General features: G+C 35.2%; 1 protein-coding gene and 1 non-coding gene across 8 annotated transcripts in view; both read right to left on the reverse strand.

Annotated features, from left to right (window-relative positions):
• The window catches only part of NMD3 (NMD3 ribosome export adaptor), a 131,543-nt gene that overhangs the window by 6,293 nt on the left and 99,410 nt on the right, over positions 1 to 25,840 (reverse strand). For all 7 annotated transcript variants that reach the window (XM_078069647.1, XM_078069652.1, XM_036120877.2 and 4 more), the window contains 9 exons: positions 25,505 to 25,639; positions 23,205 to 23,301; positions 16,599 to 16,679; positions 15,704 to 15,832; positions 15,341 to 15,431; positions 6,690 to 6,768; positions 5,904 to 6,000; positions 3,704 to 3,821; positions 2,194 to 2,339 (listed from right to left, as the gene is read on the reverse strand). In XM_078069647.1, coding sequence (XP_077925773.1) covers positions 2,194 to 2,339; positions 3,704 to 3,821; positions 5,904 to 6,000; positions 6,690 to 6,768; positions 15,341 to 15,431; positions 15,704 to 15,832; positions 16,599 to 16,679; positions 23,205 to 23,301; positions 25,505 to 25,639 — 973 coding nt within the window. The remainder of the gene's footprint in view (positions 1 to 2,193; positions 2,340 to 3,703; positions 3,822 to 5,903; positions 6,001 to 6,689; positions 6,769 to 15,340; positions 15,432 to 15,703; positions 15,833 to 16,598; positions 16,680 to 23,204; positions 23,302 to 25,504; positions 25,640 to 25,840) is intronic.
• On the reverse strand, positions 24,420 to 24,492 carry TRNAQ-CUG (transfer RNA glutamine (anticodon CUG)). The gene has a single exon. It is a non-coding gene; the product is annotated as a tRNA-Gln (tRNA).

A 25,840-nucleotide genomic window follows, 5' to 3' on the forward strand; every position in this document is an offset into this window, starting at 1 on the left:
AAGCAATCTAGCAATCCCAGTGGCACTACTACTACTAGAGAACCCAAATCTTTATGAAATCAATATTTTGGATGTGGGCTATTTGAAGTATAATCCTTTTTGTCCTGTTGCAGAAACAACATCCCAACTTTGATTTTTTTTTTTTTTTAAGTAGGCTCCATGCACAGCATGGAGCCCAACACAGGGCTTGAACTCATGACCCTGAGATCAAAACTTGAGTTGAGATCAAGAGTTGGACACTTAACCAACTGAGCCACCCAGGTGCCCCCCAAGTTTGAAATTTTAAATTAGAAAACCATTAAAGTCCCTTTCCAACATAGGATTTTATAAGCAATTGTAACTGACATTTCAAATTTCCAGGCTGAATTAAATATAGCACTTGCCAATACTTTTTACTAACAAAAAGAGATGTAAGTAAATGGGATCAAGAGCAAAATACTAAGAGTTATAGACTGGGGAATTAAGGAATCGCAAAGAGATAGAGGGAGAAACTGAAATAAATGATAGTTTCCAGATTTAGGAAAGAACGGAAAAAAAAAAAAAAAGTGAATTACCAGTTTCTTCAAAATTAAACATACCTCACCAAATGATACCACAAACATGCTCCTTGGTATTTACTTGCCAAAGGAGTTGAAAGCTTATGTCTCTACAAAAACTGCAAACACAAGGATGTTTATAGCAACTTTATTCATAATTGCCAAAACTTGGAAGCAACCAAGATGTCCTTCACTAGGTGAATGGGCAAACTGTGGTAAATCCACACAGTGAAATGTTATTTGGCACTTATAGATTATATGATTCTAACTATATAACATTCTGCAAAACTATAGACAGTAAAAAGATCAGTGATTGACAGGGGTTAGGAGAAAGGAAGGAATGAATACGCAGAGCACAGAGGATTTTTAGAGCAGTGAAAATACCCTGTATGATACTATAATGAAAGACATGTCCTTATACATTTGACCAAACTCAAAGAATGTACAACACTAAGAGTGAAACATAATGTAAACTGTGGACTTTGGGTGATTATCAGGTATCCATGTAGATTCATCAATTTTAACAAATGTACCACTCTGATGGGTGGGTACTGATAATGGAGGAAGCTATGGCATGTGTGGAGGCAGGAGGTATATGGGAAATCTCTTACCTCCTCTTAATTGTGCTATTAACCAAAAACTGTTCTAAAAAAGTACAAGTTGTTAAAAAAAAAAAAATTTTTTTTTTAAGGCATGGGAGCTCCCACTGATTAAATCTGGGACAATATGAATGTCCCAAAGGAAAGAAGGAAGACAGGCAAGCTAATAACAAAGGGAAAAAAAATCATAATATTACAATGAAGAGATCTGGCTATCAGTGAAATAACCAACCATTACTATCACTTGACATATCATAAAAAGCACAAAGTGACAATTCTGAAATGTTCTGGCCAAACATAACCAAAGTTTAAGCAAGTCTTTTAGATCCACTTTTCATTTAAAAAAAAAATACAAGAAATTAAGTAGATAAATAACATCATGAGAAAACAATTAGAGATCTCTAAGATTAATGCCCTAATTGCCTTAGGAAGTTGGTATCATAAAGGAAAAAAAAAAGAGTGAAGGGGGCCATTATTAAGTAAAAGATTTAAGAGGTATAACATTCACATTCAACATATGGTCCCCAACTGGATACTAGTTTGAATAAACCATAAAAGGCATTTTGGGACAAACGAGGAAATCTGAATATAAACTAAGTTTATACGAATGATAATACTTTGATTATGTAGAAAAACGTTCCTACGTTTTAGAGATGCATACTGAAGTATTCAGTAATTAGTGATAATATAACATAAACTTAAATTCAAAATGTCTGAAAATTTTTAAAGTAAAAAAAGGTTTGTTTGTCATTTGGTCCTCCTATACAAAAGTAACGCTAAGAAATCTTTTTCACAATAAACATTTTTAAAAATGTTTCTAACATTAAAGAGAAAAATGAACTTACCAGGTAGTGTAAGTCTAATAAATTTCACCACAATGACCACGTGTTAAAAACAAATAACATACAAATATGGAATGCATTTGTAACCTAATGAGGTGTTAGCTTTATGTGGAATCACATTTTGGAATTACTAACAAACTAAAAAACATAAAAATACAAGAGAGGGACCAGAACAATTAAGTTGGGGGGAAAAAAGATGGGGAGGATGGAACTTACCTTTTTTGATATCATTCCAGCACCTGCATTGCGTTTTGGATCTCGGACTATGCTGCATTCCATCACAATAAACTCCTCTAGCTGTTTGGGATGGCATAAACTATTGAAAGGGTGACTCCAGAAAGTGCTTCCATCAATATCTGCAACTAAGTATAAACATAGAATATCAAGAATGAAGTATTTCAAAAGCCACCAAATGTATTAGGAAGAAGTTGATATATATGAACTGGGAAGCATGAGGTCAAGAGACCACAGTGGCAACTCTCTAGAATCATCATTTATTCCTATAAATCAGCCCCAAACTTCTCATAGCACAAGAAAAATTTCAGGTGTCAATGTCTTAAGTAGTTACTATCATCAGGACCCCACATAGCTAAGTGCCTTTAGAATAAGATCAGGGCGCCTGGGTGGCTCAGTGGGTTAAGCACCCGACTCTTGATCTCAGCTCAGGTCTTGATCTCAAGGTCATGAGTTCAAGTCCTGCGTTGGACTCCTTAAAAAAGCCTACTTAAAAAAAAAATAAAGTAAATAAGATCAGATCCACTCAGTTATATAGTTGTTTCATGTGCTGGCACTTTAGAAACCTTATCAGTCATCTTAGCTGCTTAATAAGAAATAAAGTTCTACCTGACAGATATTCATCCCAATACTGCAAAAAGACCTTTGACTTATGAATTCTAATTGACAAGAATAAGTGACTTTCTAAAAAATGTAAACTTGATTTTTTATAACAGAAAACTTACATTAATGAACCATGAGAGACTATGGACCTGAGAAACAAACAGGGTTTTAAAGGGGAGGGGGGAGGGGGGATTGGTTAGCCCGGTGATGGGTATTAAGGAGGGCATGTACTGCATGGAGTACTGGGTGTTATACGAAAACAATGGATCGTGGATCACTACATCAAAAACTAATGATGTATTCTTTGGTGACTAACATAACATAATAAAATTTAAAAATAAATAAATAAATAAAATAAAATAAAATCAAAAAAAAAAAAGAAAACTTACATTACAGGAAATACATAAAAAAGATCAAGAAGTAGATGCTCCTATCAATATGAGATCTTCTTTAAAAAATAGTTTTACAAAGGGAATGTTAAAAATTATGTGTAATATGATAAAATGAATTAAAATTCATATTTAAACTAAATGTTTTACTGCATTATAAGTGAAATGTTCTAAACTTTAGTTGCTATACACTAAACTTGGCAATGAACTTAATTATTCACAAAAATTAAATGAGGTAAATAAGTCAATTTCAGTAAAAATAAACGGACTAACCTAGTAAATTTTTTAAAATTCACAGACTTGTTTCTTCAAATAGAAAATTCAGGGGTAACTTATCAAAAGCTTTAAAAATTCCAGTGTTTTTTAAGAATTAAACAACAGTAAAAATCTTAACTAGTTTTTCATAACAATATTACTGAGAATATTTGATGAAATTAGCAATATAAATTATTACAGCTTGCTGGACAAAACTGTCAAGGCAAATATTTCCTAAAACTTACCTTGTAGGGTATTTGGATCTATGAGATGAATGGCACTGGTCACTCGAATACACACACAAATCTGGTTCATATTTCCCAGGCTTTGTGCCAGTTTTGGAGACAGACAAACAACATTATCCTAGGCATAAGAACTAACATTTAGAGTGAAGCAAATCCTAAATAACTGTCTCCAATAAACACTCATCAATATAAACCTGATCCAAAGTATATGTGCCCAAACCAAAATGTTATTGTTAATTCTATTTATTAACAAAGGGCCTAAAGAAAAGAATCAAATCTTGGAGAAACAGAAAATAAGCTATTCCTTCTAACGATGGGAATATCTGTCTTAATAAAAATGTTTTAAAAGTATTTTTCCAGATCTTATTCACTAAAGTATTAAGTTTATTTCAATTTTATTGAAGTGTGAATGCTTATTGCTCTATGGTAATACAGTGTACATTCTAAACAAAGTATTGTAAGCATCTGAAGGAGAGTGATTTTCTATATCTACCTGTGACTTCTTTCAATTTCCATAAAAAATAAATTTCAGAGGAGCCACATGTTTCTCTTTCAGGGCTACATGCACCAATAGATAATCAAAAATTTAATGCCCAAAAGCACGTATGTCCATGTGTACATTAGAGGAGATATTACCAGCAATGTAGTTACCTGTTTTTAAACTGTATTAAAATACAAAAAGAGCTGGCTTATATTTTAAGCTGTATCAATTCACAATCATAGACTCCTCCACTGAAAGGGCGTTCTGTGCATCTCTAATAGCACCTAGTCCAGTACTTTGTTTTTCACTTCGGAAGAGTCTCAACAGATTAAATGAAAATACTCTTACATTGTGCATTTATTCAGTTACTTTCATGAATTACTCAAAGCACTTAACCCATGGCCTAAAGACGACATCACACCTAGATTCACCCTTCATACAGGCTTTGTACCAGGAAAATGTTCACTGTTTTAAACCAGGGGTCTGCAAAATATGACCCTCAGGCTAAATTTGGCCCACACCATTTATGTAAATAGTTTTGCTGGAACATAGCCTTGGCTATTCATTTACCTATTATCTATGGCTACTTATGTAAAATAAGAGCAGAGCTGAATAGTTACAAAATAGACTACTGGGCCTGAAAGCAAAAACATTCACTATCTGGCCCTTTACAGAAAAAGTTTGCTGACACTGCTTTTTTTTAAAGTAGGCTCCATGCCCAACGTGGGGCTTGAACTCATGACCCTGAGATCAGGAGTCACATGTTCTACCAATTGAGCCAGCCAGGTGTCGCTGCTGACCCTGTTTTATGCTATCATTTCATCCCTGTTACTATACACTGCACCATAAATTAGTATAGTATTTTTAAAGCTTTAGAGTCACAGACCTAGGCACGAATCCTAGCTTCATTTTGTAGTTATGTAACTCTGGGCAAGTCATCTAACCTCCCCAAGCTTCAGTTTCCTCACGTTCAAAATGATGAAATGATTTACCCCAGGTATAATGAGACATGAAGAAGCGAAATATACTCAAATACCTAGACACTAACTTTATATGGAATGCTCACAATAAATTATGGCACTTATCGTTATTAGTAGATATTGACATTTAAGTTCCTATATGGTAGAGACCTCTAAATAATAATCCTTAATACACTGCCTTCTCTGTAGTAGATCCTCAGGAACTATGTGTTGCATTTTAATTCATTTATATTTTTGAAGCAGGGTTTTACCTTAATACAATGAAATGAAATGATAATCTACATTTTAGGTTTTATTCAGACTGTTTTTAAATCACAAAAATGATTCTACAATTTCATTTCCACAATACTGTTTAATTTTATCCTGCCAAAATCCATTTTATACATATTCTACAAAGTGGTTCACTGATATTTATTTTAATGTCATTTCCTGTATTCAAACTTTTTATGTGTCCACCAGGATCACAAATTTTAAGGAATATGAACATTAAAAAACTGCAACCAGGCCTTTAATTAGTATACCAAACTGAAAGGTATGCCAATTTATAATTTTAAGCATGATTATTTTTTAACATCTTTTTAATATGGCTGAATATGTCAGACAGGAATCCTTTAAGAAGGAAGTTATTCTAAATTTTTAACCAATCCCAGAAGGAAATCAGGAGCTAATAATTACATATAAACCAATTAATTACCTGTAGCCTTTTATAGACATGGATTAATTAAATGAGAAAAAGTACCTTGCATATTGGAACAATTTCCACAGAAAAAGTGCTTTTGTAATTGTATGTGTTACTATGGATATCCTGAGAGATCAATCTCTGTGAGGCTTTGTGTCTGTTAAGAAAAAAAGTTTATAGTAATAAAAAGACATAAAGGTTCCTACTTATTGTAGTCTAGGGAATATCAATTTTTATCAAATCAAAGAATTACTGTCCAAGGTCTGACACAGCATTCTGATGCCTGCTATGGCAAAGCCTAATTTCATCCACTTACATTTCAAAACCTTCACCAACCCAACTGCACGCTACCTCTTTTCAATTTTATCTACTCAAAACCTCTAAAACATGCACTTGGCTCAGACCGATGTAGTCTATATATAGCATCCATTAAAAGCCACACATTGTCCACCACAAGTCTTTGTTCACACTAATCTCTCCTTTCACTATAAACTCTACCTTTGAAAATTTCCCATTTTAGGAAATTTCTTCTTCTTCCATGAAGCTTGTCCCCAAAGCCCTCTACCCCCATCTTTCTTTTGTATTACTTAAATACGTTCAAAGGTTTAGCACTATAGTACTTATCACAGTGTGAGGTCTAGCTCCCTGAAGAGATTCTTACATACTCTTTGGCTAATAATTCCTGTAAAGTGGCTAATCCAATAGATGCTTACTAATCATGTAAATATTCCTATTACAATTTTAAACTTTTTAACATAAGAGATGTAGTCTAAGCCTGAAGAAAGGGTAAGATTTACATTCATTCCCAGCTCTTTGGGTTTAATCATATTTAGGTTCAGAACATACCTACAGGGAACTGTACACTGAAGAAATTCTACCATTTTCTGAGCATGCTGTTTTGAGGAATAATAGAAATCCAGACCATCTTTAAAAAGAATAAGAAAAGCCACATGAAAATAATTCTGCAAAATAAGACTTTCCTCTAACATGACTATATCACAAATTAAATGTGTAGTAAACAAATTATTAGAAAACATAAAAAATGTATCAAGACTTAACAAAAAGATAAGACAAATCAGACAAATAATAACAAAAGAAAACAAGATTCACAATTTTAATTTCAGACAAAATAAAATTCAAGATCAAAGGGGGAGAGAAATGGGGCGCCTGGGTGGCTCAGTCGGTTAAACATCTGACTCTTGATCTCAGCTCAGGTCTTGATTTTGGGTTGTGGGGGGGAGCTACACAGAAGAAGTGCATTTTATATAATAATCTCCCAAGAAGATAATAGGAATGCATCTAATAACATAGCACTGAGATGCAGAAAACAAAAACTATTAAAAAGAAAAAAGAAATTAATAAATGTTAACACATGCGAATCACTGTGGGAGGCTAGTCTGAGACTATCAAAAATAAAATGACCAAGAGGGTATTATGCTAAGCAAAATAAGTCAATCAGAGAAAGACAATTACATGATTTCAATCATATGTGGAATTTAAGAAACAAAACAGGATCATAGGGGAAGGAAGGGAAAAATAAAATAAGACGAAATCAGAGAGGAAGACAAACCGTAAGAGACTCTTAACTGTAGGAAACAAAATGAGGGTTGCTGGAGGGGAGGTCAGTGGGGGGATGGGGAAACGGTGATGGGCATTAAGGAGGGCACTTGAAGTAATGAGCACTGGGTGTTATATGCAACTGATGAATCACTGAACTCTACCACTGAAACTAATGATACACTATATGTTAATTAAATTTAAATAAAATAAAATAACAAAGAAAACAAAAACAAAATGACCAAACTGACTAAAAATTGGAAGGATACATAGAACTTGAATAACTCTCAAGGTTGATTTAACTGAGATTATAGAACACGGTCCCAAGAACACATATTATTTTTAAAAACTCATAGAATATTCATAAAACAATCATGTACAAAGATTTTTTAATTTCAATAAATTCTAAACAGTATGAATTATTAGACAGTATTATCTGATCACAATGCAGTACCATTAAAAATCAGCAACAAATGGATAATTAAAAACACACCTACCTGCTAGGAAATGCTTATAGAAATACTCTTCCAAACAACTCAGCTAACTAGGAAACTAAATAACTCAGAACAGCCGAAAGAATTCCGAAGATGAACAAAGTGGTTGGGAACTTAAAACTTCCCAATTTCAAAACCTGATAACTTTAGTCAAGACAGTATGGTACTAGCATAGGATAGATACACGGATCTATGGAACAAACTTGAGAATCCAGAACTAAACTCTGACATTTAGTGTCAACAGATCTTTGACAGAGGATTCAAAGAATTCATTGAGGAAAGGATAGCCTTTTCATTGGGCAAACAGGATATCCACATGGAAAAAGATGAATTTAGACTCTTACCTCACACCATGCACAAAAAACAACACAAAAAGGGTTAGACCCAAATTTAAGAGCTAAAACTATAAAACACAGAAGAAAATCTTTATAACACTGATTAAACAAGAGTTCTTAAACATGACAACAAAAGCATAATGGACAAAAGAAAAAAATTTACATACTGGACTTCAAAATTTTAAACTTTTGCAACTCAAATGACATCACACTTCCTGACTTCAAAATATAAAGCTACTGTAAATAAAACAGTTTGGTAATGACATAAAGACAGTCCTAATAACCAGTGGAACAGAACAGAGAACCCAGAAACCAATCCACATATCTAGGGTCAACTGATGTCCAAATGCTAAGAATTATACCCTTGGAAAAAGATAGTCTCTTCAACAAATGGTATTGAGAAAACTGAATATCCACATACAAAAGAATGAAGCTGGACCTGTTTTACACCATTCACAGAAATCAACTCAAAATGGATTAAAGAATCAAATGAAAGACCTGAAACTATAAAACCTCCAGAAGAAAACAGAGGGAGAAAAGCTTCGTGACACTGGTCTTGGCAATGATTTCATGAATATGACACCAAAAGCACAGGCAACAAAAACAAACTGGTACTACATCAAACTAAAAAGCTTCTGCACAGCAAAAGAAACATCAACGCAGTGAAAAGAAAACCTACAAAAAGGGAGAAAACGTTTGCGAACCATATATATCTGACAAGGAGTTAATCTCCAAAATATATTAGGAACTCCTACAACTCAACAAGAAAAAAACTAAACCTAATTAGTTAAAATGTTTAAATTTTAAAAATGGGCAGAGGAACTATATAGACATTTCTCCAAATAAGACATATAAATGGCCAACAAGTACATGAAAAATGCTCAAGGTCAAAATTATCAGGCAAATGCAAATCAAAACTACGAGATATCACTTCATACTCATCAGGATGGCCATTATTAAAACAACAACAACAACAGAAAACAAGTATTGATGAGGACACAGGAAAACTGGAACTCTTGCACACCAGTGGAAATGTGAAACAGTGCAGCCACTATGAAAAATAGCATGGAGGTTCTTCAAAAAATTAAAAATAGAACTACCATATGTTCCATTAATCCCACTTCTAAGTATTTATCCAGAAGAACTGAAATCAGAACCTCAAAGATATATCAGCACTCTCATGTTTATTGCAGCACTGCTCACAGTAGCCGAGATGATGGGCACTTGGGTTGTTTCCACAACAGAGGAATAGATAAAATGTGGTGTGTACATACAATGGAATTCTATTCAGCCTTAAAAAGGGAGGAAATTCTGCATTATGCAACAGCATGGGTGAACCTTGAGGACATTATACTAAGTGAAATAAGCCAGTCACAGAAAGACCAATACTAGATGACTCCACTTATATGAGGCCTCTAAAATACTCAAATTCAGAGAATCAAAGAGTGGAATGATGGCTGCCAGGGGCTGAGAGGAGGGGGAAATATGGAGTTACCAATTAATGAGCATAAAGTTTCAGTTAAGCAAGATGAACAGGCTCTAGAGATCTGCTGTACATTGTACTTACAGTCAACAATAATGTATAATACACTTAAAATTTTGTTAAGAGGGAAGATCTCATGTTAAGTGTTCATATCACAATAAAAAAAAGACAACATTAAGACAATGAAAAGACAGGCTATGGGCTATGAGAAAATACCTGCAAATCATATATATGATGAGGAACTAGTATCCAGAATATATTTTAAAAAACTTAAAATTTAGTAAGACAAACAATCCAATTAAAAAATGGGCAAAAGATCTGAATAGTCATGTACCCCAAAAAGATACAGGAATGGCTAATAACCTCACGATAAGATGATCAACATCATTAGTCATTAGGAAATGCAAAGTAAAACCACAAAATGAGATATCACTTCACACCACCCTCTAGAATGGCTATGAACAAAACGAGACAATAACGTTGGTGAGGAGATGTAGAAATTGGAACCCTCAAACATTGCTGATGGGAACATAAAATGGTACGGCCACTCTGAAAACAGTCTGCCAGTTTCTTAAAAAGATAAACATAAAAAAAGATGAAAAACATAAATTTACCATATGACTCAGCAAGTCTACACATAGGTATATACCCAAGAGAACAAAATAGCTGAGATGCTGAAAATAAAAGAAATATGCAATGTATAGTGGAAAAAGGTAGCTATAAAGACCAGCTACAAAACCAACATGTACTCATGAAAATTTATAAACTTCAGTACATTTATTAGAAACTAAAAATAAAGTAAGCTTTCAATTAATTCAAACAAAATAAAACTTTAAAAAGTAGAAGGAAAAAAATTTTGTAATATATACGGTGATGGATGTTAATTTTAAAGCAAAAATTAAGAAAAAAGAAAAGACTTGATTAAAGCTAGTTCTCTGAAAAAACTAACAGACAAAACTGGCAAATCTGATAGATGTAAAGAAGTGAGGGGAGATGAGAAAAGACAAACAACATTAGGAAGAATAAAGAAGACACAACCATAGTTTATGGATGAGATCTAACGTTATAATATATATTCTAAGGTCGATTTTACGCCAAGAATGTGAAAAGCTAGATGAAATTATTTCCTTGGAAAATGCTATTAAAATTAATTCAAGAAGCAATAGAATACCTTACAAAGACTAATACCCTAACAAAAGAAACTGAAAAGCCTTTACCCCCTCCCCCATATCAAACTGAATGTCTCAATGGGCAGGGTTTTTCTTAAGATTTTATTTATTTATTTGAAAGAGAGAGAGCGCGCATGTCCACACGAGCAGGGGGGGAGGGATAGAAGGAGAGGAATAAGCAGACTCCCCGCTAAACAAGGAGCCCAATGCAGGACTCGATCCCAGGACCCTGGGATCATGACCTGAGCCAAAGTCAGATGCTTAACTGACTGAGGCACACAGGCTCAATGGGCAGGTTCTTACAAAACTTCAAGAGGTTGATAAACACTAGGTAGAAAGAGGGCAAACTTTCCAATTCTTCCGATGTCACTAACATAACTGATGACAAGACTGGATTGAACAGCTTATATATGTATATAACTATGAATGCATATGTATCAAATAGAAATCTCAACATATTAATATTACACTTAGGGATGAAATACAGAAAGATAATGCCTGACATATGACCATGTTACCATACCATGTAACTCTCCATTCCTAGCCAAAGGGAAAAAGAAAGGAAAAAGAAGAGGAAAAATACTGCAAAAGATGAAATAAAAATACCATTACAGATAATGGTTTACCTAGAAAATCAAGAGTATCAGCTATAAACTATCAGTGATATTAAGAAATTTCAAGAAGATCAATATATAAAATCAATAGCTTTCCAATATATTAGCAATAATCAATTTGAAAATGCATGGGGTGCCTGCGTGGTTTAGTCGGTTGGGTGTCTGCCTTCAGTTCAGGTCCTGATCTCAGGGTCTGGGGATCAGGCCCTGCATCAGGCTCCCTGCTCAGTGGGGAGTCTGCTTTTCCCTTTCCCTCTGAACCTCCTCCTCCACCCCACTCATGCTCTTTCTCAAATAAATAAAATTTAAAAAAATAAAAATGTAATGAAATTGCCATCCACAATGACAAATAGTGTAAAAGAGCCAAAAAAAATAACAAGAAACATTTAAAAATCTTTATAAGGAAACTATAAAATGTTTCACTGAAGTACAGAAAAGAACTAAACAAACATGATTATGCACCAGGCAGGGTTCTAAGTGTTCTGCACAGATTATTTAATCTTAAAATAATCCTACGAGGTAAATGCTATAACCATCCTTTCTGTTTTATTGATGGGAAAACTGAGGCTCAGAGAAGTTAAATAACTTGCCTAAGATCACACAGCAAAAAAAACTGGAGGGACAGAGTTCAAACCCACAAAATCAGTTTCAGAATCCATGTTCTTATTTACTATCAATCAAATCTTGCAAAAAAATTAATAAGGGCATACATATTATAAAGTATAATTCACATACTGTGGTAGAAGCAGTGAGACAAAACAAACCAGAAGTGAGTCATGCATATAAAGGATTTAGTGTATGTAAGAAAGGCGATCTTTCAAATCAGTGGGAAAGGATAGAGTAACCTAGGAAAAACTCCAACGGTTAAGATTAAAAATCTAAACGTAATTTACTTTTAATAAAAATATAATGATGGGAGTATAGAAAGCTTTCCTATGTAAGACACAAAAGTTATAAGCCATAGCCATATAACTAAAGAATAAAAAATTTAAATGATAAAAGGCATGTGACAATGCAAGAAGTTATCTGCTCCCTTAGGCTCACACTCAAATGCATGCTAGCTCTCTAAACATACATACATAATACACACACACACACACACACACGTAATGAGACTGATGTCCAGAATAAGACAAAATAAATGAGGAAGAAACAGACATATGAAAAACAGACAATTCACATCAGACATAAACATAAATGGCTAATAATATATAAAAATGTTAACCCTCGGGCGCCTGGGTGGCTCAGTTGGTTAAGCGACTGCCTTCGGCTCAGGTCATGATCCTGGAGTCCCAGGATGGAGTCCCGCATCAGGCTCCCTGCTCGGCAGGGAGTCTGCTTCTCCCTCTGACCCTAACCCCTCTCATGTGCTCTCTCTCATTCTCTCTCTCTCAAATAAATAAATAAAATCTTTAAAAAAAAAAAATGTTAACCCTCATTAGTAATCAAGGAAATGCAAATTAAAACAAGATACCATTATTTTCTCTAATAGAACAGCAAAAATCATAAACAGTGTTGGCAAGTGTTTGGGAAAAAATGAAAATTCTTACAAGTGTTGGGACAGTACACTGGCACTATTTTGAAAGACAATCTAACAGTACATATAAAAATTTAACAATTGCATACTCCGGTCTAGTCATTGCAATTCTTAAACTCAATCCCAAAGAAAAACCACCAAATATACATAAACATAAGGATAAGTTAATATAGTGCCATTTGTAGCAGCAAAAAATGGAATATCTTATAAGCCAGTCAACAGGCTATAACTAAATAATTAAATATACATTGATTAATGAATACATACACACACACACACACACACACACACACACACACGGTGGTTAAAAATAATGGAATAGGACCACATTAAATGACATGACAAGGTTTCCAAATACAGTAAGATGGCAGGTCACAGAATATTACAGAATGATCAAACATACGAGGGGAAACCAATGCCATCACAATTTACATACAGAGTATATATTATAGGGGCACCTGAGTGGCTCAGTCAGTTAGGCGTCCGACTCTTGATTTTGGCTCAGGTCATGATCTCAGGGTTGTGAGACTGAGCCCCACATCGGGCTCCACACTGGACATGGAGCCTGCTTAAGCTTCTCTCTCTCCCTCTCTCCTCACCCCCCCTCAAAAAGAGTACATATTATACTATCTTGTTTTAAGGGGCTACCTCTGGAGATAATAAATGGATAAAAGGGATGTAGAGGTCTTTAATTCACATATACATCTATGTGTGAATTTTTACTACTACTATGATTTTATAAAAAACAAAGTTAGGAATAAACCACAAACAAAAAATTCATTTAAATCAAACCAAGATCTAGCATGCGGAAAAAAAACAGATTAACTCCTCTGGATGAAAAAAGGGCCTTTAAACTTGCAATATTTTTGGTTTTGAATATGATTGCAAAAGGATGTCCCAGGATGTATCCAAGTCTTTCGCTACAAAAAAATTCTTTGAGTATATTCCTGCCATGGTGATAATAATAGCGGTTTGCTTTCTCAGCTATAATATTTGGATCTACCTATCCCCAAAAGAGTTACTTAAAAGAGAGTTACTCAGAACAAAGGTGTATTTTTGCCTGGTGGCTGGCCACAAGTAGCCAGGCACCATGTTAAATAGACACCTTACCCACAGTAAATATTAAATTGTGTTTCACCGACTTAGGAGCGCCTGGTCAGTTGAGCGTCTGCCTTTGGTTCAGGTCATGTTCTCAGGGTGCTGGGATGGAGCACCATCAGGCTCCCCGCTCAGCGGGGAATCTGCTTCTCCCACTCCCTCTGTTCCTCCCTGCCCCCACCCCCACCCCCAGCTCGTGCTTGCTTGCTCTCTCTCAAATAAATTTAAAAAAAAAATTTTTTTAATAAATAAAATAAATTGTGTTTCATGGATTTAGACTATTAACCTTCTGTCTACCGGTAAGGCATTCAGGTCAGATACAAAGCTTAAAAGATTTTCTCCTGGTGACATCACTACATACATCTCCCCCCATTTAAGGACCCAAGACCACACTTCTCTAAGTACTTTCCCAAGACATACAAGATATGAGTAACAGATCAATTAGTAACAGCAGAACTCCCAGTTTTAAAATGAGGAGTATGATGTAAGAATTTGGTCATTCCTTCAAGAACAGATATCTCTAAACCTATACTTTAGAGACTAGGAAAACAATGTGTATAGATGTTCACCAGTATCAGGCACCATCTAAAAATATTAACCTTTAAGTCTGCTTAAAAACATTTATATTTTCTACTATCAATTAGAGAAATATCCATCCGCCATCTAGTACGTATACTATACCAACAGTAAGTGCTAAGACAGAACACACTCTAAGGAACCATTATGAAATCATGCAAAAAATTTTGAATTCTACCTTTTAAGAAATCTAACTATATCATTTGTATATCAAAACCAAAAATATTACAAAAGAACTTACAGATCTCAAAAATAATTTTCTTCCAATCAGAAACTGATCTCTGCATGAAACAAGTTTTCAATGAGTTTTCCATCACAGCACTTTACACTGTATTAATGCAGTTACTGGTTTACTCATCTGGTAGGTACTTAGTGTAAATTTAAATTAAAACAAAAAAAAATTAAGAATTCAGCTCCTCAGTTGCACTAGACACATTTCAAGTATTCAATAGCCATATACAGCTAGTGGCTACCATATTGGACAGTGCAGATAAAAAACCAAGATTTTTTTCGTCCTAACAGAAGAAACTGTTCTTTTGGACAGTATTATTCTAGATATTATCAATAAGGATAAGACCTATGTTAGTTGAAATAATTCTGACATCAATTCAAATGCTTTTAAATTTTAACTCACCATGAATCTCTTTGATACGAAGTGTATTCTGATGCATTCCATATTTTAAAATCAACTGTTCCAGATAGTAGAAAGTTTTTTTGTGCAAAGTCTAAATATAAATGCATTATTTGATTAGTAGAGGAAATGAAAAAAAAGCCATCTATAGGTATAGCACCCTGATTTTTAAAACAAAAATAATCTTTAAAGATTATCTAAAACGTGATAGTGACCTATTTTTAAAAGTGAATGTTTCAGAAACCTAGACTATCGCTGGTGCCTAAAGGATTTGAAAAGGGAAAGGAGGAGGTTTTACTAACTGCTTGTAACTGACAAAAATGAAACACAAGATGAAGGATTCACTCATCATCTTTCTCTCAATACCTTTTGCCTCACTTGAACCACAGCCTTCCAGAAATCCTTAGCTTCTACTCTGTGGCAATCTCCACACATCTGAGGCTGAACAACATAATCCACCACAAACACTTGCTGAAGGATAGCACCATTCATCACCTGATTGGGGGAGAGAAAAAAAAAAATCACACTCCTTCCTTCTTTCCTTTCTGTTTAATAACAAATGTTTTTCTTAAAAGAAAATAATATTTAGTAACTTTAATACTTAAAGTTAATAACTTAAAGTCTTTTTCCATGAATGCTTTGAGGACATCCACAATAAATCAATTAAATTAAAAGTCATAAAAATAAGTAATCCTATTTCAAGAAAAAGACAGGTTTAATTTGTAGGATTAAATTAACATTTCATATTTACCTTTAGTTAAAGTGGTTGTGAAGACAGTCTCTGAAGAATTTATATACCTATATATGTGTGTGTATATGTATAAAAAAATAAGACAAAGAAAACTCCCAAAAAAGAAGACATCCCTTAATTTAATTGTTCCCAAACATAGCCAATCATCAGAAATAACCTGGGCAGCTTTTAAACACAGATTCCTGAGTGTCACATCCAGATGGATCCAGTTTGATTCACTTACTGTGAATTATAATGATGATCAGCCAAGTTTGAGAAACACTGTCTTAGCTCATGCTTTTACCTCAATCTTTTTTTCTAATAAAAATAACTTTGAAAAGATGAGCTATGGCTGCTCTTACTAATGACCTGATCATCTGGCAGATGACCCCAAGAAAAAAAACCCAGAAAGGTTAAAATTAAGAGTGTAATCTTTTCCTTTTAAGCTATTCAAATTAGGTAACTTACCAATATCCCTTCATTTTCACTACCTACACTCCAGACATGTTGAGAAAACTATATACAGCTTACCTCTTTCTGAATAGTCAGTTTAACTTTAAGTCTCTTAGAATGGGGCTCAGTCCAAACAAAACCTGCATCTACAAGCCGTACCTTCAAAATAACACAAACAAAAAGAAACGTAAGTTCCCACCTGAGAAAAAAGATGAAAGAACAAGTCATTAACAAATAGATTTCATAAGTTTAAGGAATCTATGATTAGCATGACTACTCAACATCACCAGTAAAAAAAAAATTATCATCAGAGGTCTGGCAACAAAAAGTGCAATGAAAGGACCATCTAAGGACTACATTAATGCAACTGGTGTAATTCAAACAAAAATTAAAGTATTTGCATAGAAAAAAATTATTTTCCCTTAAAAAGTATACTTTATTTTTTTTTTTTAAGTTTTTTTTTTTTTTTTATCTGACAGAGAGACACAGCGAGAAAGGGAACACAAGCAGGGGAGTGGGAGAGGAAGAAGCAGGCTTTCCGTGGAGCAGGGAGCCCGATGCAGGGATCGATCCAGGACCCTGGGATCATGACCTGAGCCAAAGGCAGACGCTTAATGACTGAGCCACCCAGGTGCCCCAGTATACTTTTTTAAAAATGGAAATTATACTTTTTAGAAGAAAGCAAAGATCTGTTGATTCATCATCTACTAGAAATCTCATAAACAAAAATTTCTACTTGGATTATTCTATCTACATTAAGTATGTGGCTTTAAAAAAAAAAAAGTTCAGGGGCGCCTGGGTGGTTCAGTGGGAAAGTGGCTGCCTTCGGCTCAGGTCATGATCCCAGGGTTCTGGGATCGAGCCCCGCATCGGGCTCCCTGCTCAGTGGGGAGTCTGCTTCTCCCTCTCCCTCTGCCTGCTGCTCTGCCTACTTGTTCTCTCTCTGTGTCAAATAAATAAATAAAATCTTTAAAAAAATAAATAAATAAAAAAGTTCATTAGAGGGCATCTCATGCTGAATACTGAATCCACAATGGTAACTCACTGCTATATCAGCAGAGGCCAAAAAAGTTTGCTACATGTGAGGAACTCAACGTAGCTCAATATAGCTAAAATGGGTGTTTTGAGAAAGAGAGAAGAACAAAAAAGGGAGGTTGTTTCAATAATCTGGGCAGGAGTTGTAGGTGATCTGAACTGAGAGGTGCTGGAAATAAAAGAAGCAGAAAGACATAAGAGTTATTTAGGAAATAAGATCTACAGAACTGAGTGACAACTGGATATGGCAAGGAGGAAAAGAACAGAATCTAGGATGAGGTTCAAGTATCCAGCTTGGGCATCTAGGAAATAACTATTTTTCTGAAATAAATAAAGGACAGATTTGATGGAGAGAAGATGCTGCATTTGGTTTCAGACATTTGAGTTTAAGAGGATTTATCTATGATATACCTATATGAAGTTGTTAAGTGGATGTTAAGATACACATTTGGTTTGGAGTTCTATGGAGAAATCAGAGCTGTAGGTAACAGATTTGGAAGACATCAGTGGGCAGATGATAATTTTATCAACTCCTGTCTGGTGAAAACTAGACTAGTTGTAGATGCAGGACTCCAGGGTAAAACCCTCCTCATATAACTGGTTCCACTAAAGCAAAACCTACTAGTCAATAAGCCACACCAGGTACAGAGGGTAACAGGCAGCTTCTTATTCCCTCAGCCACCATCCATCCGCAAGGGTCAAGAAGACCCAAGGGCTCTAGGACTGCCCTTCTCTCAGTTTCCAACCTCATCTACAGGTATGGAGAGAAGACCCTTGACATCTACTTCGACATTCATCAACACAGCCTCACCACACTATCTGTCCTCAGACAATCAGAACTGATCGACTTTACTGGACCCTGTATCCTTCTTTACAACAGTCCCAGACACTTCAGTCACCCCTCATCCCCCACACTCTCTAATCTCTATATGGTTGGTTCCACATACTCCCTATTCTGTCCCATCTAACACTCCTCCCAAAATTCTGAAACGCTTTCATTGTTCCCTCTGGAACGCAACATTCACTTAACAACAAAACCTCCTAAATTCTCAATCTCTTTGCTGAACATTCCATTCATCTTCTAATCTCCTGATTATATATATTGCTCCCCTGCAGCTGATTAAAGTAATGACTAATTTTTTTCTCATTCTTATCACTGGACCAAGAGCCAGACAGGTGTCCTCCTTGCTCTTAATTGCTAATTCCAAACAACTCTCCTGCCTCCTCCTTAAATACATCCAGTTTTGAATCTTAAGGATATGCTACCCACTCTTTGTGATAGTCATCTGTTAACCTTTGCAAGGTCACCTTCTCAAAGACTTTAGCTCCTGGCTCACTGTTACTCTTTCCAACAATATTAATACTTGGTGATTTCAATATCCTCATATTTATCACCACAATACCCTAGCATTTCCATTTGAGTTCCTCTTTCCCCAAGAACTTGTCCTCCTCCTATCTCTGCTACTCATACCCTTTTACCAGTAATTGAAACCCCTCCAAAATCTCAACTCCAAATACCCCACTTCCTGACTCCCATCTCTTATCCTTCCAGCTCATTCATTCTAGTTCCTGAGCACCAAAAATCCTTCAACCTACTGCAACCTACAATTTATTCATCCTACCACCTTTTCACTATCCCTCATACCTCTTTATCTACTCACTTCCATCATATCCTAGCTTAATTTCAAGATCAATCATCAAAATCATTCCCATGCCAAAATCATTCCCATGCATACACTCAATTCCCTTGGTCCCTCTCTCACTTCACCTTGGTCATTTGGCTAAATCACAATCTTTTGTTAAATCCAGCACCCTGCCAGTTCTATGCCTTACCTATGCAGCTGATAGGGCTAGAGAAATAAATACACAACATGCAAGTCTTTAAATTTATAACAGTAACCTTTGCAACCATACAACATCATTCTAGTATATTCCCTCTCCCACTCTCTAGAGGACTATTTTATACCTTCCCCTCTCTCCTCAAACATCTTAATAATTTTTCCTTCATAACTACTCCCCAGGCTTTTGTTTTCTCAATTATAAAAAGTAATCAGAAGAGTTTCCAGAAGCTCCCACCTACCAGCACGTTCTCTCCTGTTACCACAGATGAACTGTCCTTGCCCCATCAAGACCAACCTTAAGAATGCCCCATTAGTGAGCAAAGATCTTTGTTTTGTTGCACAAAATATTCCCGGCTCTGAAATTAGTGCCTGGGAGAGAGTAAATGCCAAATACTTGTTGATATTCTTCCACTAATAGGCTATATTCTCTCTTTTCCACTCCTCCAGGTCATCCCCCAGTCAACTAGTCTGTCTCTGTGCAGTTTCACAAATTTTTCCCTCTGTTCCCACAACTCCCAGATAGCTTATAAATATAGAATAACATCTCACGTCTTGAGAAATGGGTCCCTTCCCTTATTTCCCTCTACCCACTACCCCATTCGTTTCCCTTTACAGCAAAACTCAGAAAAATTATCTATACTTGCTATCTCCAATTCCTGTCCTCCTATTCTCTCATTTCAATTCCAATCAGGTCTTTATTTCCACCACTAAACAGAAACTGCTCATCAAAGTCACTAATGGTCTTCACATTACTAAATCTACAGAATTCATTACTTGACCCATCAGCTGCAATTACATAGCCAGTGACTTCCTTTGTAAAATACTTCCCTTGTGTTCCAAGACACTACACTCACCTAATTTTTCATCTACCTCACTAGCAACTCCTTTTCAGTCTCCTTTGATTTATCATCTTTTCAAGCTTTTATCAGTAAAAGACCCCAGGATTCAGTCCTCAAATTTCTTCCCTTCTCTAACTAAACTCCCTAGGAAATCTCATTCAATTTCACAGCTTTAAATACCATCTATATCCCAAATTCATTATCCCCAGTCTGGACCACTCCATTGCTTATTTATACAGCTGCCTACTATGTCTACTTCCATGTTTAATGGACACCTAAGTACCACTATGAGATGGCTCATCTCTCCCACCCTGACCTGCTCCTCTTGAAGCCTTCCCTACCTCACTAACAGCAACTCCCTCCTTCTGGTTAATCAAGTCAAGAATCATAGAAGTCAAATAATCCTTATACTCATCCGTCACATACACACATCCAGCTTCATCAGTAAATACTACTATCTTCAAAGTAGATCCAGCCTGTCCACTTCTCACCACCACCACTACTGATCCAAATACCACCATTACTCATGATTACTACAATCACTTCCTAAAGGTCCCCACTTCTATCCTCACCCCCATTTCCCTCATATGTATTCTAAACACAGCAGCGAGGGATCCTGATAAATCATAAATCATTCATCTTACTACCCTACCCTATACCCTCTATACCCATTACACTGAGAGTAAAAACCTGACCTTCTGGGACTTTCCATGATTGTTGTTTTCATCCCCTACTAGTTTTCCCCTTCCCCCTACTTCATGCTAACCACACAGCTATGCCCTTGCCTCTAGCCTAACACTTGTTTTCTCTACCCATAATTCTTCTCCAGATTTCTGCACAGCTCCCTTCCATACTGCCTTTAATGTTTACTCAAATGTCACCTTATCAGAGAGGCCTTACCCAACCACTCTATTTCAATTATTTATTTTGTTTGAGTATAGTTGACATATAATGCTAACCACTCTATTTTAAATTGCAACTCTTCCCTATGCAGTTCTTATCCCCTTCCTGGTTTTTCCTTCCACAGAATTTAGACCCTTTTAACATACCGTATAATACACCTACTCCACACCCTCCCCTCCAACTAGAATAAAAGTTACCTAAGACAGACATTTTTGTTTCTGTCATTCACTGCTATATCCCCAACACCAAAAGCAGACTGACACAGAGTTGCTACTTAATCAACATTACTGAATGAACTAATGAATTATTAAGACTCACCAGGCATTTGACAAAAGCCTGAAAGCCAGAGTATGAAAGTGAAAGTTACACAAAAAACTGACTCCAGAGACAAATTAGGGAACAGAAGGAAATTTTTTAAAAACCTATTATCAAACCTTCAGAAAAATTCAAAAGAAAGCACTGCTGTTGGTAGGGATGTAAACTGGTACAGCCACTGTGGAAAACAGTATGGAGGTTCCTCAAAAAGTTAGAAATAGAAATACCGTATGATCTAAAAATGCCATTACTAGATATTTACCCACAGAAAACAAAAACACTAACTTGAAAAGATATATGCACTCATATGTTCACTGCAGCATGATTTACCATAGCCAAGATATGGAAACAACCTAAGTGTTAATCGATAGATGAATGGATAAAGAAGATGTGGTATATAGAGAGAATGGAATATTACACAGCCATAAAAAGGATGAGAGCTTGCCATTTGCAACAACATGGATGGACCTAGAGGACATTAAGCTAAATGAAATAAGTCAGACTGAAAAAGACAAATACCATATGATATCACTCATATGTGGAATCTAAAAAACAAATGAATAAACAAAAGGCAGAGTAAGACCTATAAATACAGAGAACAAACTAATGATTGCCAGAGGGAAGGGGGCTATGGAGACAGACAAAATGGGAAAGGGAGTGGGAAACGAGCTTCCGGTTATGGAATGAGTAAGTCACAAGGATAAAAGGTATAGCACAGGTAATATAGTCAATGATATTGTAATAGCGTTGTATGGTAAAATATGGTAGCTACACTTATATGCACAGCATAATGTATAAAGATGTCAAATCACTATGTTGTATGCCTGAAACTAATGTGATACTGTTTGTCAACTATACTCAAATAAAGAAAAAATTTTAAAGAAAAATTAAAAAAAAAATTTTTTTTAAAAAGAACAGAACGCATCAAAACATTGAGACTATGGTAAAGACTCTGGAACATAAAAATATCACTGCTGGAACAAAAAATCAATACAGAAACCAGAACATAAAGTAATTCACCAAGAACACAGAAAAAAAGACAAAAAGATTAAAAACAGTAAGGGGAAAAAGACAAAGTTTTAAGCCAGTAGGGCCAACACAGACTAACAGAAATTCCAAGGAGAAAAAAAGAAAATAAAGGAAAAAATTTCAAAGAACTATTACATGAAATTTTATCAGAGCTTAAAAGAGAATCTGAAGACTTTCAAACCAAGAGTCCATTTCAGTTAAAAACATATTTGGTGGAAGTGAGTCAGTCGTAAAGTTTAACACAAAGACAACTGAAAGTGTTATGCAGAGAGGTAAACTGGGCTAAAATTCTATTTGTTTTTTGGAGATATTAATGCACTGACTTTAAGTAACAGGCACAAATATTTTCTTTCTAGAGTAATACTGAAAATAAAAAGAGACTGAATACCATAGCCCTAATACTATAACCTTCTAAATTATGTTTAGCGATGGTTTTATATATTTTCAGAAAAAAATCTATTGCACATAAGAGGTTCTCAATAAATAGTGAAAAAAATGATTCTACATTAAATCTTTTAAAGCAAAAAGATTTTCATTTCCATAAAATATATATATGTATATATATAACTTTAAAAATGAACATAGTTTTGTAGTAGGATGCTTACCAACATTTAAGTTATTTTGGGGAAACCTAATCATATAGGATCTTCTGAAAATAAGAGATTAAAATATAAAAACAAAAACACATACCTACAAAAACTGATTTTAACTGACTGACCTACCTTACTCAGAGGAGCTTTGATTTTTTTCAAACACAAAGCAAGAAGCTCCCTGGATTCTAATGCACACTGTATCCAAGTTCCAGGTGGCTGGAAATATCTGAGAAAAAAAAAAAATACTGAAACCCAGCATCTCTCAGGAAAAACAAAAATTTCAATGTGAATCTGCAGATATAACACTGATTACTAATCAGACAATAATTCCCAAGGTTGATATGAAGCATTTAACCCAAATATATTTAATAGTTTCAGAAAACTTTCAATTAGATCAGTAGCTTTAGTTTAAAAAGTGAAATCCTAAGTATATTTGAGAAAGCCAATCTGATATAATCTATTAAAGAGGTCTTATTACTTCAAACACCAGCAAAGAATTCCAGTGAGGTCTGACAAAATGCCTAAGAGTTCCATGAAGCTATACTTTGAAAAACAGATAAGAAATCATCTTAAAATGGCATTAAAATGGTTAAAATAAACACCTAAAATGCTTAAAAACTGCAGATTTCTCACACACAAAAAAGGTAAATTAGTACCTCATACTATGTATCAACAGTAGTTCAGACTATTCATCTATTTCAAGTCCCTTCCCAACTTTTAAATTGTAAAACTTGTTTTTAAATTTTACATAAAACCTAATTAAATTAAATTTTCAATCCCTGGGCACATGCGGCTCAGTCGGTTAAGCATCTGCCTTCGGCTCAGGTCATGATCCCAGGACCATGCCCCACATTGGGCTCCCTGCTTAGCGGGCAACTTGCTTCTCCCTCTCCCTCTGCCACTCCCCCTGCTTGTGCTTTCTCTCTCTCTCTCTCAAATAAATAAAATCTTTATTTTTTTATATTTATTTATTTGACAGAGAGAGAGGGAGTGAGCACAAGTGGGGGGGGGCACACACATAGAGGGAGAAGCAGGCTCCCCACTGAGCAGGGAGCCAGACACGGGGCTCGATCCCAGAACCCTGGGATCATGATCTGAGCTGAAGGCAAACACTTAACCGACTGAGCCACCCAGGCGCCCCTAAATAAAATCCTAAAAAAAAAAAAAAAAAAAAAAAAAAAAAGACTTAGGAGAGTGCCAAGCACATAGTAAGTGCTCAATAAATGTTTGTTAAATACATAACACTTCTAAATATGTTATATGAGTGCTTGTTTTTGCTATATTTGTTAAGTGAATGTTCTGATTTTCAGTTTTATTTATTTTTAAGATTTTAAGTAATATCTACACCCAATGTGGGGCTTGAACCCACAACCTCAAGATCCAGAGTCACAAGCTCTACCTACTGAGCCAGCCAGGCACCTGATTTTCACTTTTAAAGGTTCATTCAAAAACCTTATACAGGTTCCTTTATTACAAGCATGCTTTTGGAGTCAGAAAGGGCTTCATCTATCACCTAATAAAGCCCTTTCATTCTGATGAGGAAATTAAGGCTTAGAGAGGTTAACTGGCAGAGTTTCAAAAAGCTAGTCTGTGAGAAATCCAAGACAAACCAGGTCTCCTGATTCTTTGTCCTGTGCTTTTTTCACTCCACCATCCTTTTAAGAATAGCAAATATCTGTAATTGATCAAGCCTCATACTTGCCAAACTTGCAAACTGTAAACTCCTTGAAACAGTACAGAAAACTTTCATGTGTTTCTATATATGTACATTTTAAGCATTTTTCTGGAAAGATAGTTTTCAAATTCCCAAAGGGATTCATGAGCCAACCCTCTCACCCCCCCCAAAAAAGTTAAGAACCACTAGAGTCCTAACCCACTTAGGAAATCACAGGCAATTAACTTTATCTGGGCAGTGTCACTAGGCAGTTTTGTGTTACTCAAAGCTAACCATAATCATTTTGTTACACTGGCATTTTAATAGATTTTTAAAACATCTTGCTAATCACTTAAAACATTAAAATTTAAGAGGTTTTTTTTTATCATACATAGCTTCTCCTGACTAAAATGAAAAAAAAAAAAACCCTCATGATAATAACAATATTATGTCCTTAGTTATCTGCTTTCACTTACCCTTACAAACACTAACTCATACCTATTAACTGTATACATCAAACCTATTAAACCCTTACAAGAGAAAAGGCAGATTCAAATACCTTTACACTAACTGACCAGCTTACGAGGGCAAACTAGAAAAGTACACTACAAAACTGCAAATCCTAAAATCTTTGGCGACACCAACATAAATAACAATTATATCTCAATTACTTGTGCTTTATTCTACGTACCTTGGTATCATCTCAGCATATCCCACTGGCTCTCCTATATATAAATCTCAACTTCAAGTAGAATAAAATAGTACTGCACCATACCTTTGACATTGCTTGCAGAAAGATACAGAGACCTGTTTCGGAATGCCTTGGCTGATGTCTACTTTACTTCGCAAACAGGCCACACAAATATTGGCAGGATTTGGACTAATTGGGACACCACACTCACAGCACAAGCTTAAATAAATAAAACATAAATTTTTCAAATTAGGTTTCACAAATGCACTGGTTATCAAACAAACAAACAGAAGCCTTCAAGGTTAGGCCATAATATCTCTGCTTTAAAACAACAACAACAACCTGGCAAAGACATCTTCAAAGATGCTGTAGATAAAGTGTCACCTTGGAATACTAAGGCAAGAAAAACAAGGATGGCTA

The sequence above is a fragment of the Halichoerus grypus genome, chromosome 1 (assembly GCF_964656455.1).
Source record: "Halichoerus grypus chromosome 1, mHalGry1.hap1.1, whole genome shotgun sequence".
NCBI classification, from domain to species: Eukaryota; Metazoa; Chordata; class Mammalia; order Carnivora; family Phocidae; genus Halichoerus; species Halichoerus grypus.